This window comes from Ceratotherium simum, chromosome 40 (assembly GCF_057802395.1).
Source record: "Ceratotherium simum simum isolate JZ-2026a chromosome 40, ASM5780239v1, whole genome shotgun sequence".
Lineage (NCBI taxonomy): Eukaryota > Metazoa > Chordata > Mammalia > Perissodactyla > Rhinocerotidae > Ceratotherium > Ceratotherium simum.
In genome coordinates, this window is record NC_141939.1 from 7,789,840 (window position 1) to 7,816,727 (window position 26,888).

General features: G+C 42.4%; 2 protein-coding genes and 1 pseudogene across 7 annotated transcripts in view; 1 reads left to right on the forward strand and 2 right to left on the reverse strand.

Moving 5' to 3' along the window:
- Positions 1–5,714: 5,714 nt before the first annotated feature.
- Positions 5,715–11,986, forward strand: RPL31 (ribosomal protein L31). Its single transcript, XM_014791667.2, has 5 exons — positions 5,715–5,733; positions 6,109–6,215; positions 9,668–9,793; positions 11,473–11,585; positions 11,919–11,986. The coding sequence occupies exons 2-5, from the start codon at positions 6,109–6,111 to the stop codon at positions 11,948–11,950; spliced, it is 378 nt and encodes a 125-aa protein (XP_014647153.1). The 5' UTR covers positions 5,715–5,733; the 3' UTR covers positions 11,951–11,986.
- A 1,095-nt stretch (positions 11,987–13,081) lies between these two features.
- Positions 13,082–26,888, reverse strand: part of TBC1D8 (TBC1 domain family member 8) — a 117,866-nt gene continuing 104,059 nt past the window's right edge. For 5 of the 6 annotated variants that reach the window (XM_087426232.1, XM_087426231.1, XM_087426234.1 and 2 more), the window contains 5 exons: positions 25,765–26,005; positions 25,154–25,219; positions 17,089–17,178; positions 16,541–16,638; positions 13,082–14,176 (listed from right to left, as the gene is read on the reverse strand). In XM_087426232.1, the coding sequence (XP_087282358.1) occupies positions 13,715–14,176; positions 16,541–16,638; positions 17,089–17,178; positions 25,154–25,219; positions 25,765–26,005 (957 nt within the window). In that variant the 3' untranslated portion in view covers positions 13,082–13,714. Of the gene's footprint in view, positions 14,181–14,985; positions 15,083–16,539; positions 16,639–17,088; positions 17,179–25,153; positions 25,220–25,764; positions 26,006–26,888 lie in introns of all 6 variants that reach the window. The other variant, XM_087426236.1, reaches the window with a different exon arrangement.
- Positions 17,197–21,043, reverse strand: LOC106802749 (ubiquitin carboxyl-terminal hydrolase 15 pseudogene; annotated as a pseudogene).

Here is a 26,888-nt window from a genome sequence, read left to right on the forward strand (position 1 = left end):
TAAACAGCTGAAGTATACAGCCTTATAATATCTGTGAAACAGCTTTATTTTTCTAGGGGAAAAAAGCTCATTAGAAACAAAAAAAGAAAATCTCCTTTAGGGTTTTTGCCTAATCAGCCAATGTCCAATTATGCGGGAAGCGGGGTAACCCTTCAGCACGTTCACTAAATTAATACATGCCTTAAAATGTATACTCAAATGTTGGGTTACCACTTTATACACACTTAAATTTAACTCAGTTGGTGACTCAGTTTCCTTTAAAACCATCTGCCCCTCCTAACGTCTCCATCTCTTTCACTGTAGCCATGACCCACCCATCTACACAAACTGAAAATCTTTATCCTCTGTGCTGGTCAATTCATGTCTGTCAGAGGGGATTTTGTGCATGGAAATATATGTAGTCACCACTAACTGTAATTCATTTAATGTCCATTTTATTCATCTTCTAAATTTTTCAATTAGCATTCTTTTAACCATTAAATGGTCAACATTTCCCTTATTAATCACATACTACTTAAACAACAAATGAGTCAATACTTAGGAATTCACAAAAATAAATTTCCCCAATTATGAAGAAAGTAGAGTACAACTATAAATACGCGTAAGAATTAAAATCTCAAGGCTGATGAAGAAGATCCCTTAAAAGTTCTAAGACATCTTAAAAGCAAAAAGGACCCACAAAATATAGTGGTAACAAAACTGAGTATCTTTACATCAAAACTGGCTGCAAAGATGTGACTATCGAGTTTAACTGTTTTGTGTTTTAATCCATACTCATTCTTGCACCTTCTCGGTGTCCTGGTTTTTCTATACCATTCTAGGGTTGCAATAACTCACTAAATAAAAATTTTACACCTGCCTAGGTTTAAGGATCTTACCATACCCTCCCCCTCTCCAAAAAAGAACACAATTTCTGATGAGCCGAGGCTGAAGGTCCTGGGTTATCGACTTGTGGGTTTGGCATGGGACCCGGGACTTGGTTATACAGTCTAAGTCAACTCACACCTGACCTGCTGGCATGCGATTCCTCCCTTTTATGTCAAAGTTACGTATCTTACATCAGGTGGCTTTCTTTGCTCTCTTTCAAGTTGATTTTTACTTTTGAGGCTTGGTGAAGATTTCCTTACATTTTCCACGGCTGGATGTTATCTAACTAACTTACCATACAGTCATTATGATACGTTAAGTCTGGTCTGCTGGCCTATTTGGAAACTCATGTATGTCTTACTAACATCTCATTATAATCAAGAGGGGCCAGCTAAAGGTTTTATTCCCAGAGAGAAGGAGGGGATAGCTACCATTTCTTTTGGGGACGTTAGGCTGACTTATCAGCTAGGACAGCACTCGTGAACGCTCATTCATGGTCATGGCACGTGGCCACCAGAGTGAATTTGCTGCTGGACCCCCTCCTACCTTCCCGGTGCAGCCCCTCACAGGAGTGTTTGGCTCCCTCACAGGTGTCTGTCACTCCTTCACTCCCCCAGATACAAACTAGCACACGTCTACACTTTACTAACAGACACAAGCCTGACAAAGAAACAAGATACCCACATTTACCAATACTTTCCCACTTATTAAAAACAATAAAGATTAGGCATAGCTACTATGTTGACTCCTTTTTTAATTACAAGCCTTCTCTATATTTCCTGTTAGCATGAAGTCATGAACTCGTGGACTTTCATAAACTCAGTGTTTTAAATTAACCATTGTTGTTGTTGTTATATTTTTTGCTCAGATTGGCACAACTTGGCAGGCGGGAGCTCCCTTCGTTGGCTCTTTTATCTTTTTAGCATTGCCTATCAGAAACCAGATTCTGGATTTCTTTCTGGAAACAGGATCAAGGCCCATCCTGATTTTTTTCTGCCCTAAGGCATGGAATCAACTCCAAGGAGACCCAATTCCTTTTAGTTAAAAAAAAAAAAAAAGCATTAGTGATTAAAATCTGGGTGCCTGGAGTGAGAATGAGTTAGTGTGGGCAAGAGTGCTGCTTCTGTGGCTGTTATTGGACCATTTCGTTGGGACAGAGCTGAAAACGTGTATTTCTTTTAAGGTCACAAAATCACATTGATTTCTTCGATATATTTTATGCAGTATTTCACTCTACCCTTCTAATGTGATTCCTTCAACCACTAAGACTTTCTCCTAAATTGACATTTCATATAAAGTCAGTTATAAACTGTCAACTGTAATTTCAAAACACTTCCTGTGCTAGTCCTCTCCTCTGTCCCCACTATTGGCCCCCTAACCCAGGCCCCCCCCTCTCAGCTGGATCACAGCCTCCTCACTGACCCCCAGGCTCCTGTCCACCCATACCCTACTACTGGACACATCTTCCTTTAGCACCTTCTTCACCACCACGCCCCTTCCCTTTTAAAACTCTTTCAGTGGCTCTTCTTGGGAATTTCCACTGGGCCTTCCTGGAGCTTAGCCCAGCACAAAGCTGCTGAGGAGGACCCCGCGCAGCCTCTTAGCTTTGTCGCCCCCAAGACTGCTAAGGACTGGAATGCAGTCTCTCTACTTCTTCCTTGCTGGCCCCACAGGGAAGCGTTCAGATCTTGTTTCATTCTAAGGATTCTCTGGTAATCACTAGAAGGAAAAAGATGTGGGTGAGGAGCACAGCTACCAAACACTGGAGAGTTAAAAGCACACCAAGTTCATCTTGGTGGTTTTGGTCTCTGGGAGGCTGGCAGTGAGTTGCCTGGCGCCTGAGCCTTGGCAGGGAAGGAGAAGCTGGGAGAACCTACAGGGCTGGGCTGAAACACGCGAGGGCCCCAGACAGGCTCATGATTTTCAGTCCTTCAACGAAATAGTTTTTATTACATTATTTTTAATATAATTATAAATAATGCAATGATTTAATATATTATTATTACATGTCAACTTTTACTTAAAGCAACAGTTGACATCTGAGAGGGCTATTTTGTAGATTTCCACTGGAGGGGTCTATTGGCTTCAACAAGAAGTAGGATGCATTCCCATCCCATCAGCTATATGGAAGCTGAAGTCAGCTGGCACCAGACTGCTGATTTATTAAGGTGACACTTTATGGCCTCTTACGGTGCCCAGGAGGCACCTCTAGGTGCTTAGTTCCCCTCTAGGTGCTGGGAGCCAGTTAGAAAGGGCAGGACCACATCTGCAGGGAGGGGCACAGGGAGTCAGGATAAGAGAAGTGATCTCAAAGGGCCATTAAGGTGTGGAAGGCCTGAGGCAGGTTTCAAGGGCCTGAGCCCAAGGAAGAGAATAGGTAGGAGGAGGAGGGGAGGAAAAGAGATGAGAGCAAAGGTCCTTGGTTCAAACAGATTGGGCAACTTCCCTTCTCCTTGTTAACAGAACTCCAATTTTGTGTGGAGCAGAAGGTGTCTAGCCCAGGCCAAAATAAACCATCATTAGTCTACAGGAATCATGACAATCCTATTTGCCGTTGGCAGATACTTCCCAGCCGTGATTATAAGGAAGTCCCAGTTCTAGCCAATGACGGGTAGAAAGCTACTGGGCGTTTCTAGAAAGGACCTTGTTTTTTGATAAAAGAGACATGGGGGAGCTTGCCTCTCCACCTCCACCTCCTGCCTTTGAGTCAAGTGGGGAAATCTGGAGGTGCAGCATCCATCCTGATAAAGGATGAAAAGGCCTGGGCTTCCGATGAGATCAGAGTCCCCGCTCCAGGCCTGAAACCACCTGCCTCCAGTCTTCTTGTCATGGGAGATGGTGACATATGTCCATTGCTTAAACCTTAGTAAGTTAGGGGTTACTTGCCTTGGTCTGAGTATTTCCCCACTCATTAAAGTGCCAGGCACTAAGAGGGCCCTTTCAACTTGGAAAATCAACATCGTTAGCTCCGGGAAATTTCCCTCAAATTCAAGGTACCATCATCACGAAATTTGGAAACTTTAGAGATAAAGAGAAGATTCTAAAATGTTTCAGAGAGAAAATAAAACAGGTCACAAAGGATGACACATGACTTCTCAACAACCACACTGAAAGACAGAAGACAATGGAGAATACCTTCAAAACACTGGGGAGAGATTTTCAACCTAGGATTCCATACAAGTCAAAATATTAATAAACTTGAGGGCTGAATAAATACCTTCAGATATATGAGGGCTCAAAAACTTTAGCTCTCATCCTGTCTTAAGAAGCCACTAAATGGTGTGCTCCTGTGAAATAAGGGAGTTCATCAAGAATAAGGAAGGCATGGATTTATGGATGCAAACGACTGTGTTAGAATCCCAAAACTAGTGACAATCACTTCCTAGGGCTCTGGAAAGCTCTACAATGATCCCTTCCCGGCACTTCCTCGGAGCTCCCTGTCATCTCTCACATCTTATCTAAGACACTTGTCCCACCTGACTGTCTACTGCTTCCCCAGCTCCCCTGCCTTTTCTTCCCCTCCCTCAGTATGTGTTCCTCCATCCCCAGGGGACAGGACAGAATAGGTGGAAAGCAGCCCATTCCCGTACTCCCTTACCCTATAGTCATCTGCCTCCTTCCGGCTGTCACTTGTTTAGCAAGTAGTAAAACTTGCTAAAAATCACTGATAATCTCCCGTTTGAAGAATGCAGTGGGTACATCTCACTTTTTGCCCTACTTGAATTTTGTAGCATTTAGAACCTGTTGATCACTGCCCTTCTTTTGACGTATATTTTCAAATAAGTCTGTCCCTACTGCTCTAATGACACTACTAATTTCCCACAGCCTCTACCCCCCATACCTCTTAAATGTAGTGAGTCTACACTGGTCTTCTCCCTCTAAGTCCTCTTGATTTTACCTCTTCATATCTATAAAATCAGTCTGCTCCTTTCCAATCCCACTGCAAGTGCCTTAGTTCAGACCCTCCTCATTTGTCTATATTGTGTAGATAGTTTCCTTCTACTGGTCTCCTTGCTACCATCTTGCCCCCCACTCCCCATCTATTCTCCATAGTGTAACCAAATTAACCCTAAAACAAATCTGATCATGGCACTGCTTGCCCCGCTCCTGAAAGCCTTCCAATGACTCGCCACCTGTAACACTCAACCTCTTGAGAAAGGCCCCGCAGACTCTCTCATCTCTCAGCCCCGAGTCTGGAAAGCCGTACTGCTTCAGACCTGTCACGTGCTGCACGCTGTACCACCTCTCTGCCTCGCTAGCTCCTGCCCATCCTTCCAGAACCAGCACAAGCCTCTCCGCTTTCTGCAACCGTGACACCCATGCACCGGGCCACACGCGACGCTCCAGGGGCCCCACCGTCCAGGACGGTCAAGACTCCTATTCCAGAGTCTGCCCCGCTCGACGCGAGCAGCTCCGGGGCGGCAGCCGTGTCTCAGTCATCTCCGGGGCCGCCCGCCAGGCGCAGCGCCGGACACAGGCTCAGCAAACGTGGCTCGAACCACTGAATGGGGAAAACAAAAGAACGTCTCCTCTTCCTGGCTCTGCTCTTATGCAACTGTGGGCCCGGGTTTTGGTTCCCTCTGAAGACTTAGACTAGAGCGCGCCTCACTCGCGCACAGGAAGAGGGTACTCGGCTGCGTGCAGCGAGGAGCAGAGAACGCAACACTCGAGTCACCTTCCGACCCGGTGGCCGCAGCCGCTGGGCGGCACCGCTCGGCGGGCACCGCTTACGTCACAGCCTCGCGTCTCCCCTTCCCTAGCCACACCCCTCACCCGCCTCCGGCGACCCGGAAGTTGTACTTGCGACCCTGCTTTCCCTCTCCCACAATACCGCGCGCTCTTCCTTTTCAACCTGGGCCCGGCGGAGTGAGTATGGGCGGTGGGTCTCGCCTTCGGGAATCTGGCCCCATCCTCGGCCGGGGTTTTGCTGAGCGGGACGGCGGGATTTTTCCTGAGCAGGCCCGGGGCTCCGCGTTCCAGGGAGACGGGAATCCGCGCTGTGTTTAAGGGTTCCTAAAGCCTGGGAAGGACAGCGGCCAGGCTTAGGGGAGCCGGGGCCGCAGGGGTTTCCGGGGCGGGGGCGTCTGGGCCGCGGGGTGGCCGGCTGGGCTTCGCCCAGAAGCTGGGGTTGCAGGGGCCTGGCCGGCGCCCCCGAGGGCGCCGTGTGAGGCCAGGCGCGGGGGAGAGGACCTGGCCTGTGCTTGTCCCTCTGCTCTGAGCCGCCTCGTCGCCTGCGTTTAGATGGCTCCCGCGAAGAAGGGTGGCGAGAAGAAGAAGGGCCGCTCTGCCATCAACGAGGTGGTGACCAGAGAGTACACCATCAACATCCACAAGCGCATCCACGGAGTGTGAGTACCCCGGGGGGCCGGTGCCGCGCCGGGCGGGGCTCTCGACGCTCGGCCTAGTCGTCTAAGGGCCCGGCGGCCGAGAAGTCCCGCCTTTCTTCTTGGAAGCTCACGGCTGTCCCGGGGGCCCTGTTTAAGGTCTGTAGGGTTTAAAGTGTGATGCTCGGAGGTCGATGAGCGTGAGGCTGAATGATGCAAGTTTTTGGGAGAGCCGGTTTGGGGAAACTTGGTGATGATAAACTCATCGCACTCGGCGCTTTGTAATTCGGTTAAAGCTGGGCGGCCTGCAGGGAGCAAGGTTTGTATCGACGGAGAGCAAACGTGCTGTTAATGTCTCTCAACTCTGGTCAAGTTAGCCAGTGACCTAGAAAAGCTGTGTCGGGCCCAGCAGGTGAACTCTCTGAAATAGGATTACTGCAGTTCTCTGACGGACGCAGATACGTAATAGGTGATGTTGGGCGAGTTGTAATAACAAGGGGGACTGCTGGGGGGAGACGAGAGGAGTGTGTCAGCCGAGCCGCGGGGCAGTGTTCGTGGTGAGGACGCGGAGTGTTGCGGATGTCTGATGTGCAAGAACCTAGGAGTGATTCTGAATGTTGTGCTTGTTTTCCTGTCTCTGGAAGGTAGGATTTAGTTCTTGATCTTCGTAAGTGTTCCCCTTTTTTTGCACATGGCACTTATTGCTGATAATGGAGACCTAATCCCTGGAATAGTGTTACTTGGAGTGCTTTTGATAGCAGAATGTTACACAGCCTAATAATGTTCTGTGGCACCGGTCCGTGGAACAGAGCAGGATTTCTTGCCCTTGGCTGTGCCATCCTATCTCGCGAGAACTAATTTTGCCAGGGATTTAAATGTGCTGCAGCATCCACGTTGGGCCTGGCGTTGTGGCACTGCGTTCCCTGCCGGGTGTTGACCATGTGTGAGCTAAGGAGCATCGTGTGCGTTGTCTTATTTGGGGTCTGAGATGGCTTCTGGGTCAAAAATCCAGTGCCGCCTTTGTGCACCGATGCTGCTTGTGAGTAACCACATTCCCTTCCCACCCATTTATTTGGAGCATGCATACATTCATTTTGGGAGCACATCAAGCGCTGAACTGTGTCTTAGGCATTGTCCTTGGGCTCTGCAAATAATGGCAGGGAACCAACGATCCTGCCTCACTAGTTTACTTAGGGGAAGTTAGACAACAAGTATTTAGACAGAATAGTGAGAAGTGCCAGGTGGGAAGTAAGTCAGTGGTTGAAAGGGGTGCTGTTTTACAGGCCACACAGATAATGGGACATTTGAAAAGTGCAGGTGTGAGCCCTTGCAGGTGGACGAGTTTTTCAGGCATTTTGTGCTTTGCTACAAAAGCCCCTAGTGAAGACCTACATGGTACTGAATCCTTTGGTTACTTCTCAGTCCTTATGCAACAATTGAGAGTTCATTCCGTGAAAATGCTTTTACTTCCAAAGATTCTACAGTCTTGTGTTTTTCTTCTTCTCTAGCTGTTCCTTCTTAGTCTGCTTTGCTGATTCCTTCTCACAACCCATCCTCTTAAGGTTGAGTCCCAGGACTCGGTGCCTCTTCTGTCTGTGCTTGGTAATAGCAACTAGTCTTAGGACCACAAATATCCAACTGCTATGAACGTCTCTACTTGGGTATTTAAATAGGCATTTCAGACTTTACATAGCCCCAAACCAAACTCCTGGCATCCATCTCCAGCCCCAACCTTCCTATTTCTCTCGTGGCCTTCCCGATTTCAGTCACTGGCAATTGAGCCTGTCCTCTTGGCTCTGCCTTCCACAGTCTGACCAGTTGCACTGGTCCCACCAACATTCTCTCTCAGTTGAATGGTTACAGTTAGCAGCTCTCTGCTCCTGGTTCCCTCCCCCACCCCCAAACACCTGGTCTGTTCTCAAACCCTTCATTGGCTTCCCATCTTTCTCAGATGAGAAGCCAGAGTTCTTGCTGTGATCCCACATGAGCTGGCCGCTTATTTTCTTAATCATACCAAGCATGTACCTGATTCAGGGTAGCTGTTTGCTTTATTTTTACTTTTTTTTCCTCTGCCTTAATGCTTTCCTCAGAGATAACTAAATGGCTGCCCTTGTCATCTTCAGACCTTGACTCCAGGATCTCTTTGGCCATCTTATTTAAAACTACGGTCCCCTTCCCTAATGCTCTATCTTTTCCCTGGTTCATTTTTTCGTATAGTACTTAATACCATCTGATGTACTCGGTGTGTCACCTACATAAGCTACGTGAAGAATAGGGGATTTTGTCTATTATGTGTACTGCTGTTATTTTTAGCACCTTTTATTTCTAGATGGTTAAGTTGAATTTCAGTGAATGAAATGAGCTTGCTTGATGGGTTCTAGAAATAGCAAGGAGGCTGGTGAGGGCAGAGCAAAGGGAGCAGGGGAGACTTGGTAAGAGAAGAGGCAGAGTGAGGTGGGGGTGGGTGGCGAGTCAGATCTTGTAGGTCAGGTGAGATCACTTAAGGGTTTAGGGCAGAATTAAGTCACCCTAGTATTCTCCGTGTTTTACTTGGATTTCAGAGTTTACTTAATCTAACAAAAGTGTGGAGCACCTACCATGTGCCAGGCACTGTGCATTGGGGTTACAGAGGTGCATAACAGCCATGGCCTCTTCTCTGAAAGTCACAGTCTTGGGGTGCCAGGACACCTTTTAGCCTCTGGTCTCTGCGCCACTTGGACTGGCTGGCCTTCACATATCCAAATGCTTGACCATTTCAGCTGTAGTAAAGTTTTGCTTTTTCATGTTTTCTTATTAACTGAAAGTATGAAATTCAAATGAATTTATGTACCCTCATCTGAACAACCGGTTAAAAGTACCTAACTTAGAGTTGGAACAGGCGTGAGTTAATGACAGTGCCTGACTATAATGAGAGCTCCATAGAATGAGCTGTTCTCCTCATACTTCTTGAGAGGAAATCTGTACATTTAAGGCCCATGTTCTTTAAGCATAGACGAAGTTAATGAACCTTTAAATTAGTAGCATTGAATGATCTCCCAAAACATGCCATGTCTTAAGATGTGACAAATAATCAAATTATATTTTGACTTGAGGACACTTAGAGTATTTACTTGAGTGTTGTATACTTTATGTTCAAGTGTATTCTGACACCATTCTTTGATTATATTCTCCTTGGCCAGCGGTATTGTTAGAGCCTGGAGGTGTTTTTGTTTGTTTTATCAGGAAAGGGTTGACCAGCATGTATATTAGCATCTCTTAAAGATTGTATACAGAGCCCTTATCCTACATCATTGAAAATGGATTATACGTCTTCTGTGTCCCGAGTATTATACTGGGCATTGCAAACTGGTGAGAAAAAGGATTGTTCCTGCCTGGTTCAAGGTTTAGTTTAGATTTGTTTTGTGGAAATAGAACATGCTATGTTGTGTATTTCATTTAATTTTGTTCTCCTTTATTTACTTATATTTGAATCTCAGGGGCTTCAAGAAGCGTGCCCCTCGGGCACTCAAAGAGATCCGGAAGTTTGCCATGAAGGAGATGGGAACTCCAGATGTGCGAATTGACACCAGGCTCAACAAAGCTGTCTGGGCCAAAGGAATAAGGTGCTAAAGTTACCCCATGTTATAAGATGAACTTTTACAGTTACACCAGCTTAACCAACTCACTCTGCACAGTCTGTAAAAGTTCAGTAATCTAGCTAATGCATATGGAAGTACAAAAGAGATAATGTGGCAGTGACTCAAAAGGTGGGGTAGCATCTGCAGGGAAGCCCTTTGACAGTGGTGTTTGAACTGAGACGCACATGGTGAAGGAGCCAGCAGTGCGAGGGTCGGGTAAGAGCGCTGCACAGAGAGAACACACTTGGTGTGATCTGGAACGGGTTGATGGAGATGGAGTAGAGCACGTGACTTGAAGGAAGTGAGTGCGGATGGACAGGTAGGGGAGATGATGTGGAATCGTACAGGTCATGGCCAAGTTGGGCCTGCTCTCTAGACATAATGGGAAACAGCTGCAGTGGTGGTTGTCAGCCATGAGCTGCTTTTCTTTTTTTCTTTTTTTTTTTTTTTTTTGTGAGGAAGATCAGCCCTGAGCTGACATCCATGCCAGTCCTCCTCTTTTTTGCTGAGGAAGACTGGCCCTGGGCTAACATCTGTGCCCATCTTCCTCTACTTTATATGGGACACCACCACAGCATGGCCTGACAAGCGGTGCATCGGTGCGCGCCCGGGATCCGAACCTGGGCTGCCAGCAGTGGAGCGCACGCACTTAACCGCTATGCCACAGGGCCGGCCCCAGCCGTAAGCAGGTTTACCCATTTTAGATTGTCATTATTGGGGGCTGCTACAGGCCAAAGATTCTGCTCAACATCCTACAGTGCACAAGGCAGCCCACCATAACGAAGAATTATCCAGCCCAAATGTCAGTAGTGCCAAGGCTGAGAAATGTTGTTTACAGTTTATGAGCAGGAGGGTAGTTTTTGCTGTGGAAGACGATGTAAGGTGCCAGAGTGGAAATGGGACCAACTAGGTGGGGTGGTGCCGGCATGGACTGGGTGATTGTATGAGACTGGAGTAGGAGGGGAGAGGCTGCCTACATCTGGGTATTTCAGCACTGGGGTTAGATGGGACAACAAAGAGGGACCTGAGGTTCAGCCTCTGAGTGAGCCAGCAGTTAGGGTTCTGGTAGAGGAGACGTGTGTAATAAAGGAGCTGCCGATGAGCTCCCTTGAGATGGTAAGGAAGGAGTGGTGTCACATGAGCCAAGAGAAGTCTCAAGTTTCAGGATGCCTCATGTCCTAAGATCAGTAAAAGGACATGCAGTCAGCTGTAAAGCTGCCGAGAAGTTGGAGGAGAGGATTGTGTGCGTAGGTAGAGAAACTGAACATTTAATAGCCTTGTATGTTCAATATAGCCTGCACAGTTTTTAATGTTTCTCTAGATTTAAATTTAAAAGAAAAACCTCATAACCAAGATTTGTATGTTGGTGATAGAAGGAAAAAGACCTAGCACATTGGGGCCCACATTTCTGCATAGGTTGAATGTTGGTGGCTGCCTGCTAAGACAGGTATGCATCCTGAGACAACAGCGTTTAATGTCCATCTGTAGGTATTTATTTTCCAGGGAACTGAAACACCTCTAGTGTTAGCTGGTTGGTCTGATTAGAGCAAAGGACAGCATTAGAAGCATGTTAGAGAAGTGGGGACAGGATGTGTGAGGACAGCAGGTGGCCGTTTTCTTGATAGGAGGCATTGACTTGAGCAGCACGTTTATGTTTTCGTCAGGAATGTCCCATACCGTATCCGTGTGCGGTTGTCCAGAAAACGTAATGAGGATGAAGATTCACCAAACAAGCTCTATACGTTGGTTACATATGTACCTGTCACCACTTTCAAAAGTAAGTTTTCCTCCGTGCCACAAAACTGATTAGATTAGAAAAACCACCTTAGCCCTTTTATAGCCTGAATGTATCTGCTCACCCAATACTTCTTGTGCACCTATATGCTTGGCATCCTTCCAGTAGGGATATGAGGAACAGACGTGATCAGTAAACCTTTTTTTAATTATCACGGTGTGGAAAAATGTAAAAGGACACAAAACGTCCATATCTAGGTTGTAAAAGGTCATGTGGAATACTACTACTTGCCCAAACCCTTCAAGAAGGTTTTTGGAGTGTTCAAGTATGAAATGTGTGGGTATGGAGGTTGACTGGCTGTCGCTTCTTTTACAGATCTACAGACAGTCAACGTGGATGAGAACTAACTGCTGATTGTCAAATAAAGTTATAAAACTGCCTAAGTGTTTTGCGCTGTTTAGTTGCACGCTTGTATATCCTAAAGCAGTTCCCAATTATAGGATCATTTGGAGACCTTTTCCTAAATATTTATACCTGTGCTCCCTTATCCCCAGCCCCTGGAGTTTCTGAATATTTGGACAGGACCTAAGCAGTTTTTAAGATGATTTTGAAGTGAACCTGGCTTGGGACTACTATTTAGTTAGTTGGGACATTGGAGGTCTAATGTTGATGGTTTTACATGCATGTTCCATCCAGAAACCAGCATGTAGAATTCAGTTGCCATTGGGTCACTTTTCACATGTTAACAAAGTCTAAAATGATGCAATCAAGAATAGCATGTTAGGTTTAATGAACTGTGTAGCAGTATGTCTTTAATTTCCTGCCTATGTCTGTATTGAGTATACTTGTCAAAAGGTATAGAATAGTCTCCTAAGGGCCGGCCCTATGGTTTGGCGGTCAAGTGCGCGTGCTCCGCTGCCGGTGGCCCAGGTTCGGATCCTGGGCGCGCACCAACGCACCGCTTCTCCGGCCATGCTGAGGCCGCGTCCCACATACAGCAACTAGAAGGATGTGCAGCTATGACATACAACTATCTATCTACTGGGGCTTTGGGGGAAAAATAAATAAAAGTTAAAAAAAAAATTTTTTTTAAATAAAAAGAATAGTCTCCTAAAATAATTGATTTTTGATAGGGTAACCAGATTATGCTTAACTTAAATGGACAGTTCATAATTTAGTTCGTTTATTTGCAATGGCTCCAGGAGGTGGTTTTGGTCCAGACCTACATGGAGCTAAAGTTCAGAGGCAAAGTTTAAGGTTACAACAAAAGTATGTTAAATTAAGTCTGAAAGCAAGGTGGTGTGGGGATTATATTTCATCGGTGTTTAAGCTACTGGCATATGTTAAATGCTGCCATAAAGAGGTCCCTACTGGTGATGGTAGTGCACAGCCACAGTGAGGTTCAGGACCACCTACAGTGTATTGCACTATTGACTGAACACAGATTGGGGTGAGGGGTGGAGACATCTCCAGCTTATCCATTCACTGGCACAGTCCAGACCTCAGACACTGAAATAAGTATCAGGTATGAACAAGGACCAAGTCAATACAAAAATTTCTTATTAAAAAACTTGGAGGCCAACATTGAAAGCATGGTTTGTACACAACATTTTTGGAAGGTCACAAAGTGAATACAACCAAATATATTAAAATAGTTTCAATTACCAGCATTGAAACAAAATTAGTGCAAAAAAAGCTAAATACAATTGCACAGACAGTGGCTCTTAGATCTTGAAACTGAACTTGATTCTTGACCCTCTCCCATTATCCAAGTGAAAAATGAGAGCTCGGGCTTTTCTTGTCTCTGAGTCGGTATGACACATTTGACTCGTCTGTTCTGAGAACAAAATCATAACTAGCATCAGCAGAAGTGGCCATTTCAGCAAATCATACAAGTGAAATTGCAAGTCACAGCATCAAAGGAACTGATGTATGGATACCCTGTAGCACTGACATAAACGTCCAGCTGATAATTCTCTTGAATAAATAGGAATGCATGAGGGTTGCATCTGTTCCCCTGGCCACAGTTGTGGCTGTCAGGTCGCTTACCCAGATACCCAGCTCGTGAGGTACACTCAGTGAGACAAGTCTGGATTTATGGGCTGACAGCTCACAAAACTGCTCCGTGCTTTGCTATGGCCGACTCATCTCCACAGCAAACTGCTATCTTGCTACAGGCTATTCAGCTTGAGTTCAGGCTGTGATTGGTGGTTCATTTCAGAAGTTTTGAGACTATACTGATTGATCTTTGCATTTTCAAGTTTGGATTTAATGTCCAGTGGCTTTTCAAAAAAGTTTACTAATGACTGTTCAGTCAGAAGTGATGCTAAAATATGTTCAAGGGAGACAGTCCAGTCCCCTTTTGCCTCTTGAGGAAACGCTTGGGAGTCCTGGGGCATCTTCCCAGTGTTGGTGTCAGCAAAAACGGAGTCCTGTTCAGGAGAGGGAGCTGAGGCCTGCAGCTCCTCCCCACCCTCCTGGGAGCAGCTTCCTGAGCTGCTGCTGCTCTGCCCCACCTCCCCGATCTGCAGCAGCAGAGTGGTTACTGTGGCGATGGCTTGATACAAATCGTTTTCTTCTGGATCTTCATGGAACATACTGTACAAAGTTTTACAGAACTGGATAAATTCTCTCTGGAATAAAAAAATGTATATAGCAGCATAACCAGAATGGAAGTATAATGTATTTTTAAAAACTATAGAGTAGGCCCCCTTATCCAGTTTCATTTTCTGTAGTTTTAATTACCTGCAGTCAACCACAGTCTGAAAAAGATAAATGGAAAATTCCAGAAATAAACAATTGATAAGTTTTAAATTGCATACCCTTCTGAGTAGCGTGATGAAATCTCAAGCCGTCCTGTTCCATGCTGTCCAGAATGTGAATCATCCCTTTGTTCAGCATCTCCACCCTGTATACACTACCCGCCCACTAGTCACTTAGTAGGCTTCTTGGTTATCAGATGGACTGTCGCAGTGTCACAGTGCTTGTGTTCAAGTCTTATTTCACTTAATAATGGCCCCAAAGCACAAAAGTAGTGACACTGGCAATTGGATGTGCCAAAGAGAAGCCGCAAAGTGCTTCCTTTAAGTGAAGAACTGAACGTTCTCAAGAAACATCATGCTGAGGTTCCTATGATCTACAGTAACTTTTATTAGAGTATTTTGTTATAATTGTTCTATTTTATTATTAGCTGTTGTTAATCTCTTAACTGTGCCTAATTTACATATTAAAGTTTATCATAGGTATGTATGTATAGGAAAAAACAGTACGTACAGTCATGCGTAGCTCACTGATGGGGATACGTTCTGAGAAATGCGTCATCAGGCAATGTTGTGGTTGTGAGATCATCATCCAGTGTACTTAACAAAACCTAGATGGTATTGCCCACTACACACCTAGGCTGTACGGTACTAATTTTATTGGACCACCCTAGTATATGTGGTCCATTGTTGACTGAAACATCATTATGCAGCACGTGACTGTATAGGGTTTGGTACTATCTGCGGTTTTAGGCATCCATTGGGGATCTTGGAACATAAGCCCCGTGGATAAGGGGGGAGCTACTGTATTTAGTTGTTTGAGAAAGCCACATAGTACTTTTTGAAGCAGAATATAAGAGAAGGTAGTCTGCTCTTGCACCCTGAAAACATACTATTAACAGTGACTCCAGGGAATTTCAGCACACACTTGGGAGTTTGTCTGGACAGCAACTCTGATGAAATGTGTACAGCCTAGAGGTCGTGCATACCCTTTAACCCAGCATGTCAACTTGTTGAAATGGATCCAAAAGCTGTGCACAGAGATCTGTCTATAAGGATGTTTAAGCTAGGGTTTAGCATAGAAAAAGTTTGGAAACAGCTTATGTATTATGACTAAATAAAATGACGGCTTGTACCTCTGGTGGGCACACCATGCAGCAACTAAAGGGTGTAAAATGAAGTAGAACTGTGATGCTTGCTGCCTCCTCAAATGACACACACACTCCTGCCCAGATCAAGAATCTCTAAGTAATACAATGAGATGCTTCAAGGGGTATTTAGCTACACAATTAGTCTAGGAATAGGAAAATAGAAAAACTACCAATTCAATAAATATTTAATGATTTGGGGGAAATATCCATGACTATTTTGCAGTAAATGAAAGCAAGATATTAACACAGCCCATTTTTGTTTATAGTAAAAAAAAAAAAAAAAAGAGTTATGTATATCAGAATGTTAATACTGACAGCTCTGGGAGATGAGATATAACTTAGGATTTTATATCCAAGGAGTAGAATGCAAATTTGAGAGCAACTCCCCAGCAGAGTAGAACAACACTTCTCACATATGCCATGAAATACGAATCCCACAAGATGCATGGTGGTCTAAAAAAGACTGAGAAACACTGCACGCTAAATTCCACTCTTGGCTCACAGTACACATCAGCACCAAAAAGATTTAAGTCCCATAATAAAGGAATATTTTCAGCTTTAAGCCTACATTTCCCAAACATTGGGAGGAATTGTTTTCAAATAAAAAATTTTAAAAATAACCTACCACTATCACATGGTACTGAGTGTAGCACAGAACCCTTTATTGGAAAATACTCAGAGGTTTTAGAGACTCATATATACTGTAGCCAATGATTTTCAAGAAACTGGAAAGTACACTAAGATTTTTTAAGGGAAGAATGCTGTATCCACCGTGCCCCTAAATGCTTCTATCACTCTAGGGAATAAATCTTCATCACAACCTGGGGAAATGAATTTGATATAAATACTCTTCAAAGATATGTGTGGCAGCGTTCTGTTTTGAAGAGCTTTAAATATCTGGAGTATCTGAATAGATCACAATTTAAATATTTCCCATTTAATCACCACAATGTTCAGCTCCCAGAAGTTATAAGATCCTTTGATTAGGGCTTTGGAGGTAAAGGTGCCCAAGCTTCATTATCTAGCTTACCTTTGAACAAGTCATTTGGCAAAATAGTTAATTCTCTGCACAGAAGAAAGTCCATACCTGGCTCATTTTGGGCAACTCTTTCTCAGTTTTATCTTTTTCTTTGGCTAAATCCTTAATCATCTGCTTCAGCTGTTTCTGATAATCAAATGCATCACCTTGAGACAAAGGAAAAACAATATATAATTTAAATAAATTCAATGAAAGCAAGAAGGAAAGTACATAGAAGGGGGTGGTGAGGGGTTGAGGAATTCCACTAAGCAAATTCCATGTACAAACCATGAAAAGCAGAGATTATTACACTGGAGAGTCAGTTTCTTTTACAACTGACCACAGATGGGGTGTGGTGGCTGGGTGACAGCTCTTGCTACAAGAGGACCCCTGAAACATTAAGCAAGAGGAATAAACCTGGTGGTAAGACTGAGGGGGCAGTCACCCAAGACGTTGCAACTTGGAAAGGTTCTGGCCTCTCAAAGCAGTGGGCTCAGTGTTAATTCACAGGAGGAAAGGAACAGGCAAGTCACCTAAGAAGAGCAGTGAAAGAGATCACTCCCACCAGTTGCAGTAGTGTGCCTGACAGGAAGATAACAATGAAAAGAGGTACATGCCATTGGACTTCCCAAAAACCAGGGGTCTTGATGTCGACAACAGAGGATTCTTTAATGGTGACTGGCTGTCTCGGTCATTTTCAGTGAGTGCTTAAAAAAAAAAAAAAATTGAACAAATTATTGTGTCTTCCCAAAACTGACAGTAATTTAGCTTTTTAGGCAAGAAAGAACTAAAGGCACAGCCAGCAGACCCCAATCTGTGGGCTGCAGGAGTCTTTGCAGGATCCATGGACCTAGATGTACACTAAGCATGTCTGGATACACAGAGTAAAGAAAATGTCTTAAACACCAGGTAACGCTTTTTTAGATTTTGTAATTCATGAAATGCAAATTCATAGAAGGACATTGCTGATGCTGTCCTGGAAAAATATATGTAGTAAAATCCCATTTTGTAAAACTAAAAAATATATATGTATATACTTACACACATATAAGAAACTCTAGAAATATATACACTAAATCTCTAGATGGCAGGATAATAGGTAATTACACTTTTTAAGTAATTATAATGAGCACATTACGTGCTATATGAGCACATACTGCTATACTCATAATTTCTAGCAAAAACTGAAAACAGCTTTACTGAATTCAAAGCAGCATTTTATCATTAAGAGTTTTCTTGAAATACACTAAAACACCATTATATCGGAACCCTCATACACTGCTTGTGAGAATGTAAAATGGTACAGCCGCTTTAGAAAACAGTCTGGCAGTTCCTCAAAAAGTTAAACATGGAGTGCCACGCCTAGGTATTTATCAAGGAGAAATGAAAACATATATCTCTACTCAAAAACTTGTACACAAATGTTCATAGCAGCATTGTTCCTAAGAGCCAAAAAGTGGAAACCACCCAAATGTCCATCAGTTGACGAATGGATAAATAAATTATGGCATATCCATCAAATAGAGTATTATTTGGCCACTAAAAAGAATGAAGCACTGATATATACTACAACACGGATGAACCTAGACAACATTATAACAAGTGAAAGCAGCCAGATACAAAATGGCATATATTACATGATTCCATTTATATGAAATGTCCAGAATAGGTAAATGTATAAAGACAGAAATCGGGAAAATGGATGGATTGGGGGAACAGCTAAAGGGTACAGGCTTTCTTTTTGGGGTGATGAAATGTTCCAAATTGACTGTGATGATGGTTGCATAATTGTGAATAAATTAAAAATCACTGTACAGTTTAAATGGATGAATTGTATGGTATGTGAATTATATATCAATAAAGCTGCTACAAGAAAGCAATTGTAAAGGGGATTATAGATAAAGGATCCTCATATCTTTAAAAAGTTGAAACTTACTAGTAAGCCATTTACTGAGAATAATTCAAAGGCAAAATTCAGTTGTGATCCAACAGATATCCACAAGATGGCACTAAAGCCTTGATAAGATACTCTCCTTCCTACTTGGGAGGTAGGTTTCTGGGTTTTACTTGTTTTTGGTTTTCTTCTGTTTTTTCTATAACAAAGATATTGAGTCATGTTTTTCCAATTTTTCCCCAAACAAATTCTATGCAGTGGTGTATGTGAGAATCCACTCAGAAACTGAATAGGAGGAAAACTGCAAACCCTGGATGGTAGTGGGGCAGTCGTGACAGAAATGGATTTCCTAGGTGACAGCTGCTGGGATGCCAAGAGAATACTGGGTCCCTACCCTCAAGGAGCTCCATGTGTCAAACAGGATAAACGTGTGCACAAGTCACTCTAACAAAACGCTCTAACAGAAGAACCATTAACGCACAAACGTCGTGGGAACGTAGAGAGGAGTGATTAATTCAAAGGGTGGGCAAGTGTCCAGAAAGGACGCAGGTGAACTATCAACAATGACCAGGAGCCAGAAAGGCCAACCAACCACAGAGCAGAGATTCCCACCCTCTGTCCTGTCCTGGTACACACAGAAAACACCACCCCCTGGACTGGACACTAGAGGACAGTGGAGGAGGCTTGGAGCTCAAACCCTTATCTATTCATGATCAGAAACATAGGACACAATATATTACAGAAAATAGTAAACCTAGGTTTACATACAATCTTTAAATGTACTTTCAATCTTTTTAAATGAGATATTTAGGGGTCGGCCCCATGGTGTAGCGGTTACGTGCGCGCGCTCCGCTGCTGGCGGCCCGGGTTCAGATCCTGGGCACGCACTGACGTACTGTTTGTCAGGCCATGCTGTGGCAGCGTCCCATATAGAGTTGAGGAAGATGGGCACAGATGTTAGCCCAGGGCCAGTCTTCCTCAGCAAAAAGAGGAAGATTGGCATGGATGTTAGCTCAGGACTGATCTTCCTCACAAAAATAAATAAATGAATGAAAGGAAATATTTGAACTAACTTTTATCAATGTAACCTTATTTTACATTCCTATATATACGTAGCTCATAATTCAAGACTATAAATGGATTAAGAGACATTTCTATTAAAGTTTTCATCGTGTCTCACTTGAAGAACTACACAAGTTAAAATCTGATCAAGGATTTCATTTGGTTATCTGAAACTCCCCATCTCAGACTTTCATTTTAATGTGGTAGATAACTTCATCACTTCAACAGATACCACCAGCAGGAAAGTCTCTTCTTTATGGCTCCAAGGATTTCCATTAGTCAGTGTGTATAGTTTTCATTTTCTATATCATCGTTACCGCTGCTATCTTTATCACTTTCTAAATGGGATGCCTGCAGAGGGGAAAAGCCAGTTCCACTGAGAGTGTCCTCTGTGGTAGAGGAGTACATATACTGCTTTCAACACAATTTGGCCTTCAGGTGCAGTTGAGACACTACAGTTATCAAAATAATGCCATTCTCCATCATATTTTTTTCTTGCAAAAGCCCTATAGTGCCCTCTTCCTACCCCTCCATAGTGGTTGGAAACAGCAATCAAATGGCAGCAAAGCCTTGCATTTGGATTAATTAGGAATTCCAATATATCCAACTCATTGATAGGAAAATCAACTAAATCACCCAACTGTGTCTCAGATATCTATTGTAAGAAAATCACTAGATATGTAACAAGTACTGGACAATTTCTTAGTGCCGTCTTGACAATTTGGATAATACCAGGGATTTTCAACACGTAGCTTTTCTTTTGTTGTAAAAACTTCAATGGAATCTTTTATTTCCACAAAAGGTTTTTTAGGAGTTTATATTCTACATTTTTCATATTTTTCAAAATCCTCAGTGGCATTTTCAACTCAGGATCCCAATCCAAAGAACAGATCTTTCATCTAGCCTAAGCTATCATCAAATCGAATATGCCTGGTATCATTTCTGATGCAGTTGATATCAGTACTGCCTAAGTTATAAAATTGGAATGTAAACTATTATTTTTTGTGTCCTGTGGGAAGTTGACCTTTGCAAGTTTCCTCAGTACATCATCCATTTTCAGAATCATTCTCTCCTCCAAGTGAATCTTCAAACGACTATTTCCATTCTCGGAGGGAAGTTCTTGATCCCAGCTGGGTTCATCATTTCCTCATCTGTTTCCACTTCACTTGGTGAGTCTTCCTCATACATGCCATTTGAGCCGTTCCCATTAATAATCTGGGCCTCAGAGCAGTGTAGGGATCCTTCAGTTTCTTGGATTCCAGTAGATATTTTGACATATTAGCACATTCTCAAAAGCAGACCATAGAGTTTATCTTCAGTATTGTTTCTTGGTACAGGAGTCCCCCTCTTACCCATGGTTTCAGTTACCCACAGTCAACTGTAGTCCGAAAATATTAAATGGAAAATTCCAGAAATAAACAATTCATTAAGTTTTAACTTGCACACCATTCTGAGCAGCATGATGACATCTCATGCCATCCCACCCAGGACATGAATTATCCCTTTGTCCAGTGTATCCACACTGTGTGTGTGTGTGTGTGTGTGTGTGTGTATATATAAAAAATATAAATATAATATATAAATATATAATATATATAATATAAATAATATAATATAATTAAATATAATAAGTAACCCTTATTTTATTTAATAATGGCCCCAATAATGGCAAGAGTAATGATGCTGGCAATTCGGATATGCCAAAGAGAAGCCTTAAAGTGCTTCCTTTAAGTGAAAAGAACCCTATAGTATAGGGTTCGGTGCTATCTGCGGTTTCAGACATCCACTGGGGGTCTTGGAACGTATCCCCAGCAGATAAGGGGAGACTACCATACTACCAAATAACCATAAGTAAAGGCTGATGAACAAGTGAAGAACCAATATGGTGGGTGTAACCTGTGTGCCAACCTTTTCTCTGGGCTAACAGTAGTCATCACATGCTCTGTATCTTCTGTCCTATTGATGTTAATTTCAAATACATAACATCCCATTCCATAAAACTGCTAAGGTTTTCATCCACAGTGAATACTCTGTGAAACCTAGGATTGTATTGATCAGTACCTATCATCTTATCTGCAGGTCCTCTTAACAAAGCACACAATGTCATGCAAAGATCTTGTATATTTCCAATTGTACTGGATAGGTTTAGAAAGTGGATCCATTCTAACTAAATGAACTTCAACTTCCACAGTACATTCGTTTATCATGGGCAATGGAACAAAACAGATTTTGTCAAGTAACAAAATGAACCAAATGGTACTGAAATCTTAGCACACACTCAGGACTCCTTAATATTAGTTTTCATAATAATATTGAAAGGGCCACATGCAATTCCTGATTAGCACTTTTAAATAATGACCTCTTCAAAAGAGACTGTCACCATCAGTGAGAAACCGGACAAGAAGGTGGAAGCAAATGGCATTTTTCTCTACTTGATGTTAACTTCTTTCTTGCCATTATTGAGAATTTGAATGGTTCAAATGTTTTTGATTTTACTTCAAGCACGTAATCATTCTGCATATCAAACAGCTTCCCCTTACTGACAAATGTGATGTTGAAATTTTTTGGCTAATATGACTGATTTTGAATCCAATCAACATTTTTTTCATATCAAGTATTTCAAAATAAGAAAGCTTTTCTTCATTCATATGCAGATACTGCTGTATTAGTCTATGTTTCAAGATTCAAATTATAACACTGACTAAACATCACTAATGAAGCATTTATAACCTCATTCTTTTCTAATTTGAATATTTGCTTTGAATCCATACTTTGTCAGTACATGTTAATATATTTTCATGTGCTCTTTCAATTAAGTTCATTCAGGTTTTCAATATGTTAAGTCCTTTTTTAAAGCCAAGAACTATCTTTAACCAAAATGCAAATTGGAATTATTCACAAGATTCTTCCTTTTAACTCACCTTCCTGACAAAACTTTCCTTTGGACAGCCATGCACTTGAATATGTAGAAGACTTCAGAAAGAAATCTCTATTTCCTCACATAAAGCTGAACACAAAGACTGCAGCAGCTCCAATTTTACTAGATCAACATTTTAAGAACATCATTTACTGTGGATCCGGACCAGCAGGGAAACCTTTTAGAGAGCTACTCTGCAAATAGAACAATGTATTCCCTGAACCTCAGAGTTTCCCAGAGAAACTGGTGATGTCAGCTCCACTCTCACTCCACTATTTTATAGTAAGCCTCCAAATGTCTCCTTCGTTTGTGTTCATTTACCTTTTCCAATATGTCCTTCTCAGTAGCCTGTTTGATACTTCTTTCTAATGAATCTAATGTTCTTCCAGGAAATTGACTTCTGGAAGTCCAATTTGTATAATTAACTGAACAAAATGACCAATATCTGTAGATTTATCAATCTGCAATGAAAACTCCTAATTTAATAATCTTCTGGAATACTGCTTGTCTCTACGTCACCTGATATGTATCAAATCATCTGGAACATTTCTTTTCTATTTCCTTTGCTACATAAACAGTGTCACACTCACCACGGAGCCAACAAAGTGAGCTCTTTCGGAACTGTGAGGCCTCGGACTCAGCTCTTCCTTGCTTCCTGAGTTGCATCAGATAGCTTTGTAAGCAAGCTCTCAAAGCCCTCTGCTCCTCTATTATCCTTGCAGAGTTCCAGTGCGCTCTGCACAAGTGGGTGTTTGAGGCCAGCATGCTGTGCTCTGATTGGGACCACCACCTCCCTTCAGGCAAATGAGATCTTTACTTTCTGAGCACACAAATTCACACTTGAGGTAATCCTCGGTAGACTTCCTAATTAGTGAGTTAAACTTTTTCTTTCTGACTAATTTCTTTGTCCCACCTGTAATCAAAAAGTTATTCATTATGGTAGAAAGTAAATATTTGTTAAAATTAAATCTATTTAAATGAAAAGTACCTAAAGGTACTGTGAATCTTCATGGCCTTGGGAAATTGATGTTTTGAAATAGAGGTTTTAGGTTGTCCGTATTTTTAAGATTTTTTTTAAACTGCATCAAAAATTCAAATGTTAAATATAGGTTAGCAAAATAATATATCAAATCTTAATGTCCACTTAATTGAACAATTTAAATTCTGAGTCATACAATATAAATACTACAATCACATATGTTCAAAAAGCTTTTGAAAAATTGATTTTCTAAAGCCATGAAAGTCTACAAATGCCTTTAATGAACTAATATAATTGAAATATGTCTTTTAGAAATAAACTTGTAATTTGGAAACAAATAATAATTCATTATGAAGTTATATCATGAATCAAATATCCATCTTAAATGATAATATAAAAAACAATCATAAATTTAAAGCTATATCAAGAACTCTGTACTAAATTTGCAACTTTTCTATAAATCTAAAATTATCCCAAAATAAAAGTTTAGCAAGATAAAATAGGGGCTAGCCCAGTGGCGTATTGGTTAAGTGCGTGCACTCCACTGCAGCTGCCCAGGATTCGCAGGTTTGGAGCACCGACGCACCGCTTGTCAAGCCATGCTGTGGCAGCATCCCATACAAAGTAGAGGAAGATGAGCACGGATGTTAGCCCAGGGCCAATCTTCCTCAGCAGAAAGAGGAGGATTGGCAACAGATGTTAGCTCAGGGCTAATCTTCCTCACCAAAAAAAAAAAAAAATCAAGATAAAATAATTGAACACAAAATTAATCATGTTCTATTTAGGAATACCAGATATAAATGATTATGAGAAGATGACGATGATGACAACGATGATGATAATAATACAGGAACAATTATGCATGTCTTCTATGTGACTAGGAAAACATTTATGAAAAATATGGGCAAATTAAATTAAAAAACTCAATAACTTACACTGGCATAAAAGGCAAAGAACTTCATTGATGCTACACCATTTGCACTAAAGTAATAATGTGGGAAGGTCAAGGAGGAGCTATGTGGCCACTATAGAATGCTCCCTGGGGATAACATGCATGATGTAGCATATGCCAATTCAGTAATGGCTGAATTCAGGAAGTATACCCAGAAAGCCCACAAATAATATCCACATGCATTTTCAACTTTTGTATAAGTGGTAATAGTTGTGAAAGCCACCAGAATCTCGTGGCCCTGGAAACCTCCTCACAGCCCACCAGCCTCCCCAGGCTCCCTCCTTGGGAAGTTCTGTCAGAGGCCCCATCTAACACCAGAACCACGGCACTGGGGTCCAGAGACCCTCTGAGATTCCTAATCCACCTCCATCAGTTTCAAAGATCAAAGGAATACCTTAAGGTTAAAGCCAAGTCTGACCTCACAGGTTTCAAAACTGCTTCCTTTGTTCCTGGTTACCACTGCTTAAATTTGAAAGAAGCATGGTCTTACACTCTGGAAAAATGAAATGATCCTTCAAAAACAGTAGGCTAAAATAACTATGTAGTAAGGCAACCAGGGTCTGGCTTCCCCACACATTTCACAGGCCAGTGGTTCTCCAAGTGTGGTCCTTAGACCTAGTGAGTCAGAAACTCTGGGCTGGAGCTCAGTAATTGTGTTTTAACAAGACCTCCAGTGATTCTGAGGCACACTGAAGTTTGGGAACCAGTGCCATAGGCCATGCAATACAGTACTTAAAATTTGTGATCCGCAACCCCAAACTAGAAACAATCTGTTGCCTTGAGTCTAAAATTTCAAAAGAGAAGAACTTCAGTGTCATGCACAAAGCTGATTTGTGTCAAGACAGAACAGAGCCTGATTTCTATGTGGAATTTCTTACCTGGAGGGATATGAAGCCTATATAACAGTTTAATTTTCTCATTCATTTCTCCATTATACATAATATCTGCAAAAATTAAAGAGAGAGATTGAGTAGATGCAAATGGTTGAAGTACATTTGTCATGACACCAACTCACCGTGGAGAGAGAACTTAGTAAGGTCCATACTTGTTGACCCAACACTTCCTCTGCTCCTACCTTCAGACACATGCTATGTTTGAAATGAAAACGTGAAAGGTGGCAATTGGTGACTGTAGAGCTACAAGATAACCTTGTGAATGTTGTCTGGCCTCAGACCTTCTGAAAGATTCTATGTGCAAGAGCGAGGAACGTGGTTCCTAACAAGCCACCAGCACACCCTGGGCGCCAAGAACGAGGTCAATGACCTTGTGTGCTGAGAGCCTGGGCCCCTCTCCCCACTCCCTTAAGGAAGCATAAAAGTGGTCATGAGAGGAGCCTGCAGAACGATTTTTAAAATCACAAACTCACATGAGGGCAGTCACAAACACATTTCATTGTGTGGATCTGCCTGCTGCAGAACCCACTTTGTCTTCTGTTCACAGACTCACATCCTAAAACAACTCGCTGTAATCAAGACCCACGGAGTCATACCAAGACAGCTCACAAATGCTTTGAATTCAATAAGATGGTCCATGTTGTCATCCAGGAGCCTGAAAGTCCTTTCAGCAAGGATCTCCGTGTGGGCCCCACAGGTCCACGGCGAGACAAGCTGAAACAGGTGTGCAAACTGCCGGGCGTCTATGCGGTACTGCTCTGCGTAGGGCCTGCTGGGGTCATGGCGCGGGGTCACAGGTCTGGGCTGCTCCCAGTAACAGCTCATCATATGTTCTCTCTTAAAACAAGAAGGAGAGAGGGATCTGTGAGAGATAGCGGTGCCTGTGGGAGGTGCATGCTTAAAAGCCAAGGCTAACATGGCCTTCTCTCATGACTTGCTTTGCCTCATAAAATTATTATGTATTGAATAAGCAACATTATAACACAAACAAATGAAAAAAAATTAAATTACTCACAATCTCACCACTCTAACCAGACATGTAAAAGTTTTTCCTTGTTACTCTGTAGTCCTTGCCCACATGAACACATAATTGTGATATCACTTTTTTTCTTTTATTAAAGTTTTTTTCATTGTAACAAAATATGTAACAAAACTTACCATTTTACTCATTTTTAAATGTACAGTTCATCTGCCATAGTTTTAATTATAGAAGACATACAATTTTTATTCTGATATTTTCTCTTAAAATCATATTATTTGGAAATCAAAAAGTACTAGACAAATGTATAGGATACAGAAGAAACTAGTAACACTGGTTACCTATGGGGAAGGAAAATAGAGGCAGGGACCCAGATGTGGAAGCAAGTATTTTTACTGCATGCTTTTTTATATGTTCTGAATTTTGAACATGAATATATTAATAATTCAAAAAACTAAAAGTGAAAAAAAAAAGGTGAGTTGAAGCCTTGGGAACAGACTGAAAACTAAAGCAATCAAAACCGGCCCTGTCACTGAGGACCAGGTCAGCCTCTTTAGAATGCATCTTCTACTAAATCACCTCTTGAGACATCTCAACTCACTGAAATGGTTCCCAGTGACCAGCGTCCCTCACAATTTCAATGCCCTCCGCCCGTAAGGATGGCACAGAAACAAGGGCAGATGCTGCCACATGCAAGCATATATCCTTGGACAGAAACCAAAATGCCGTTTATAATTTTAG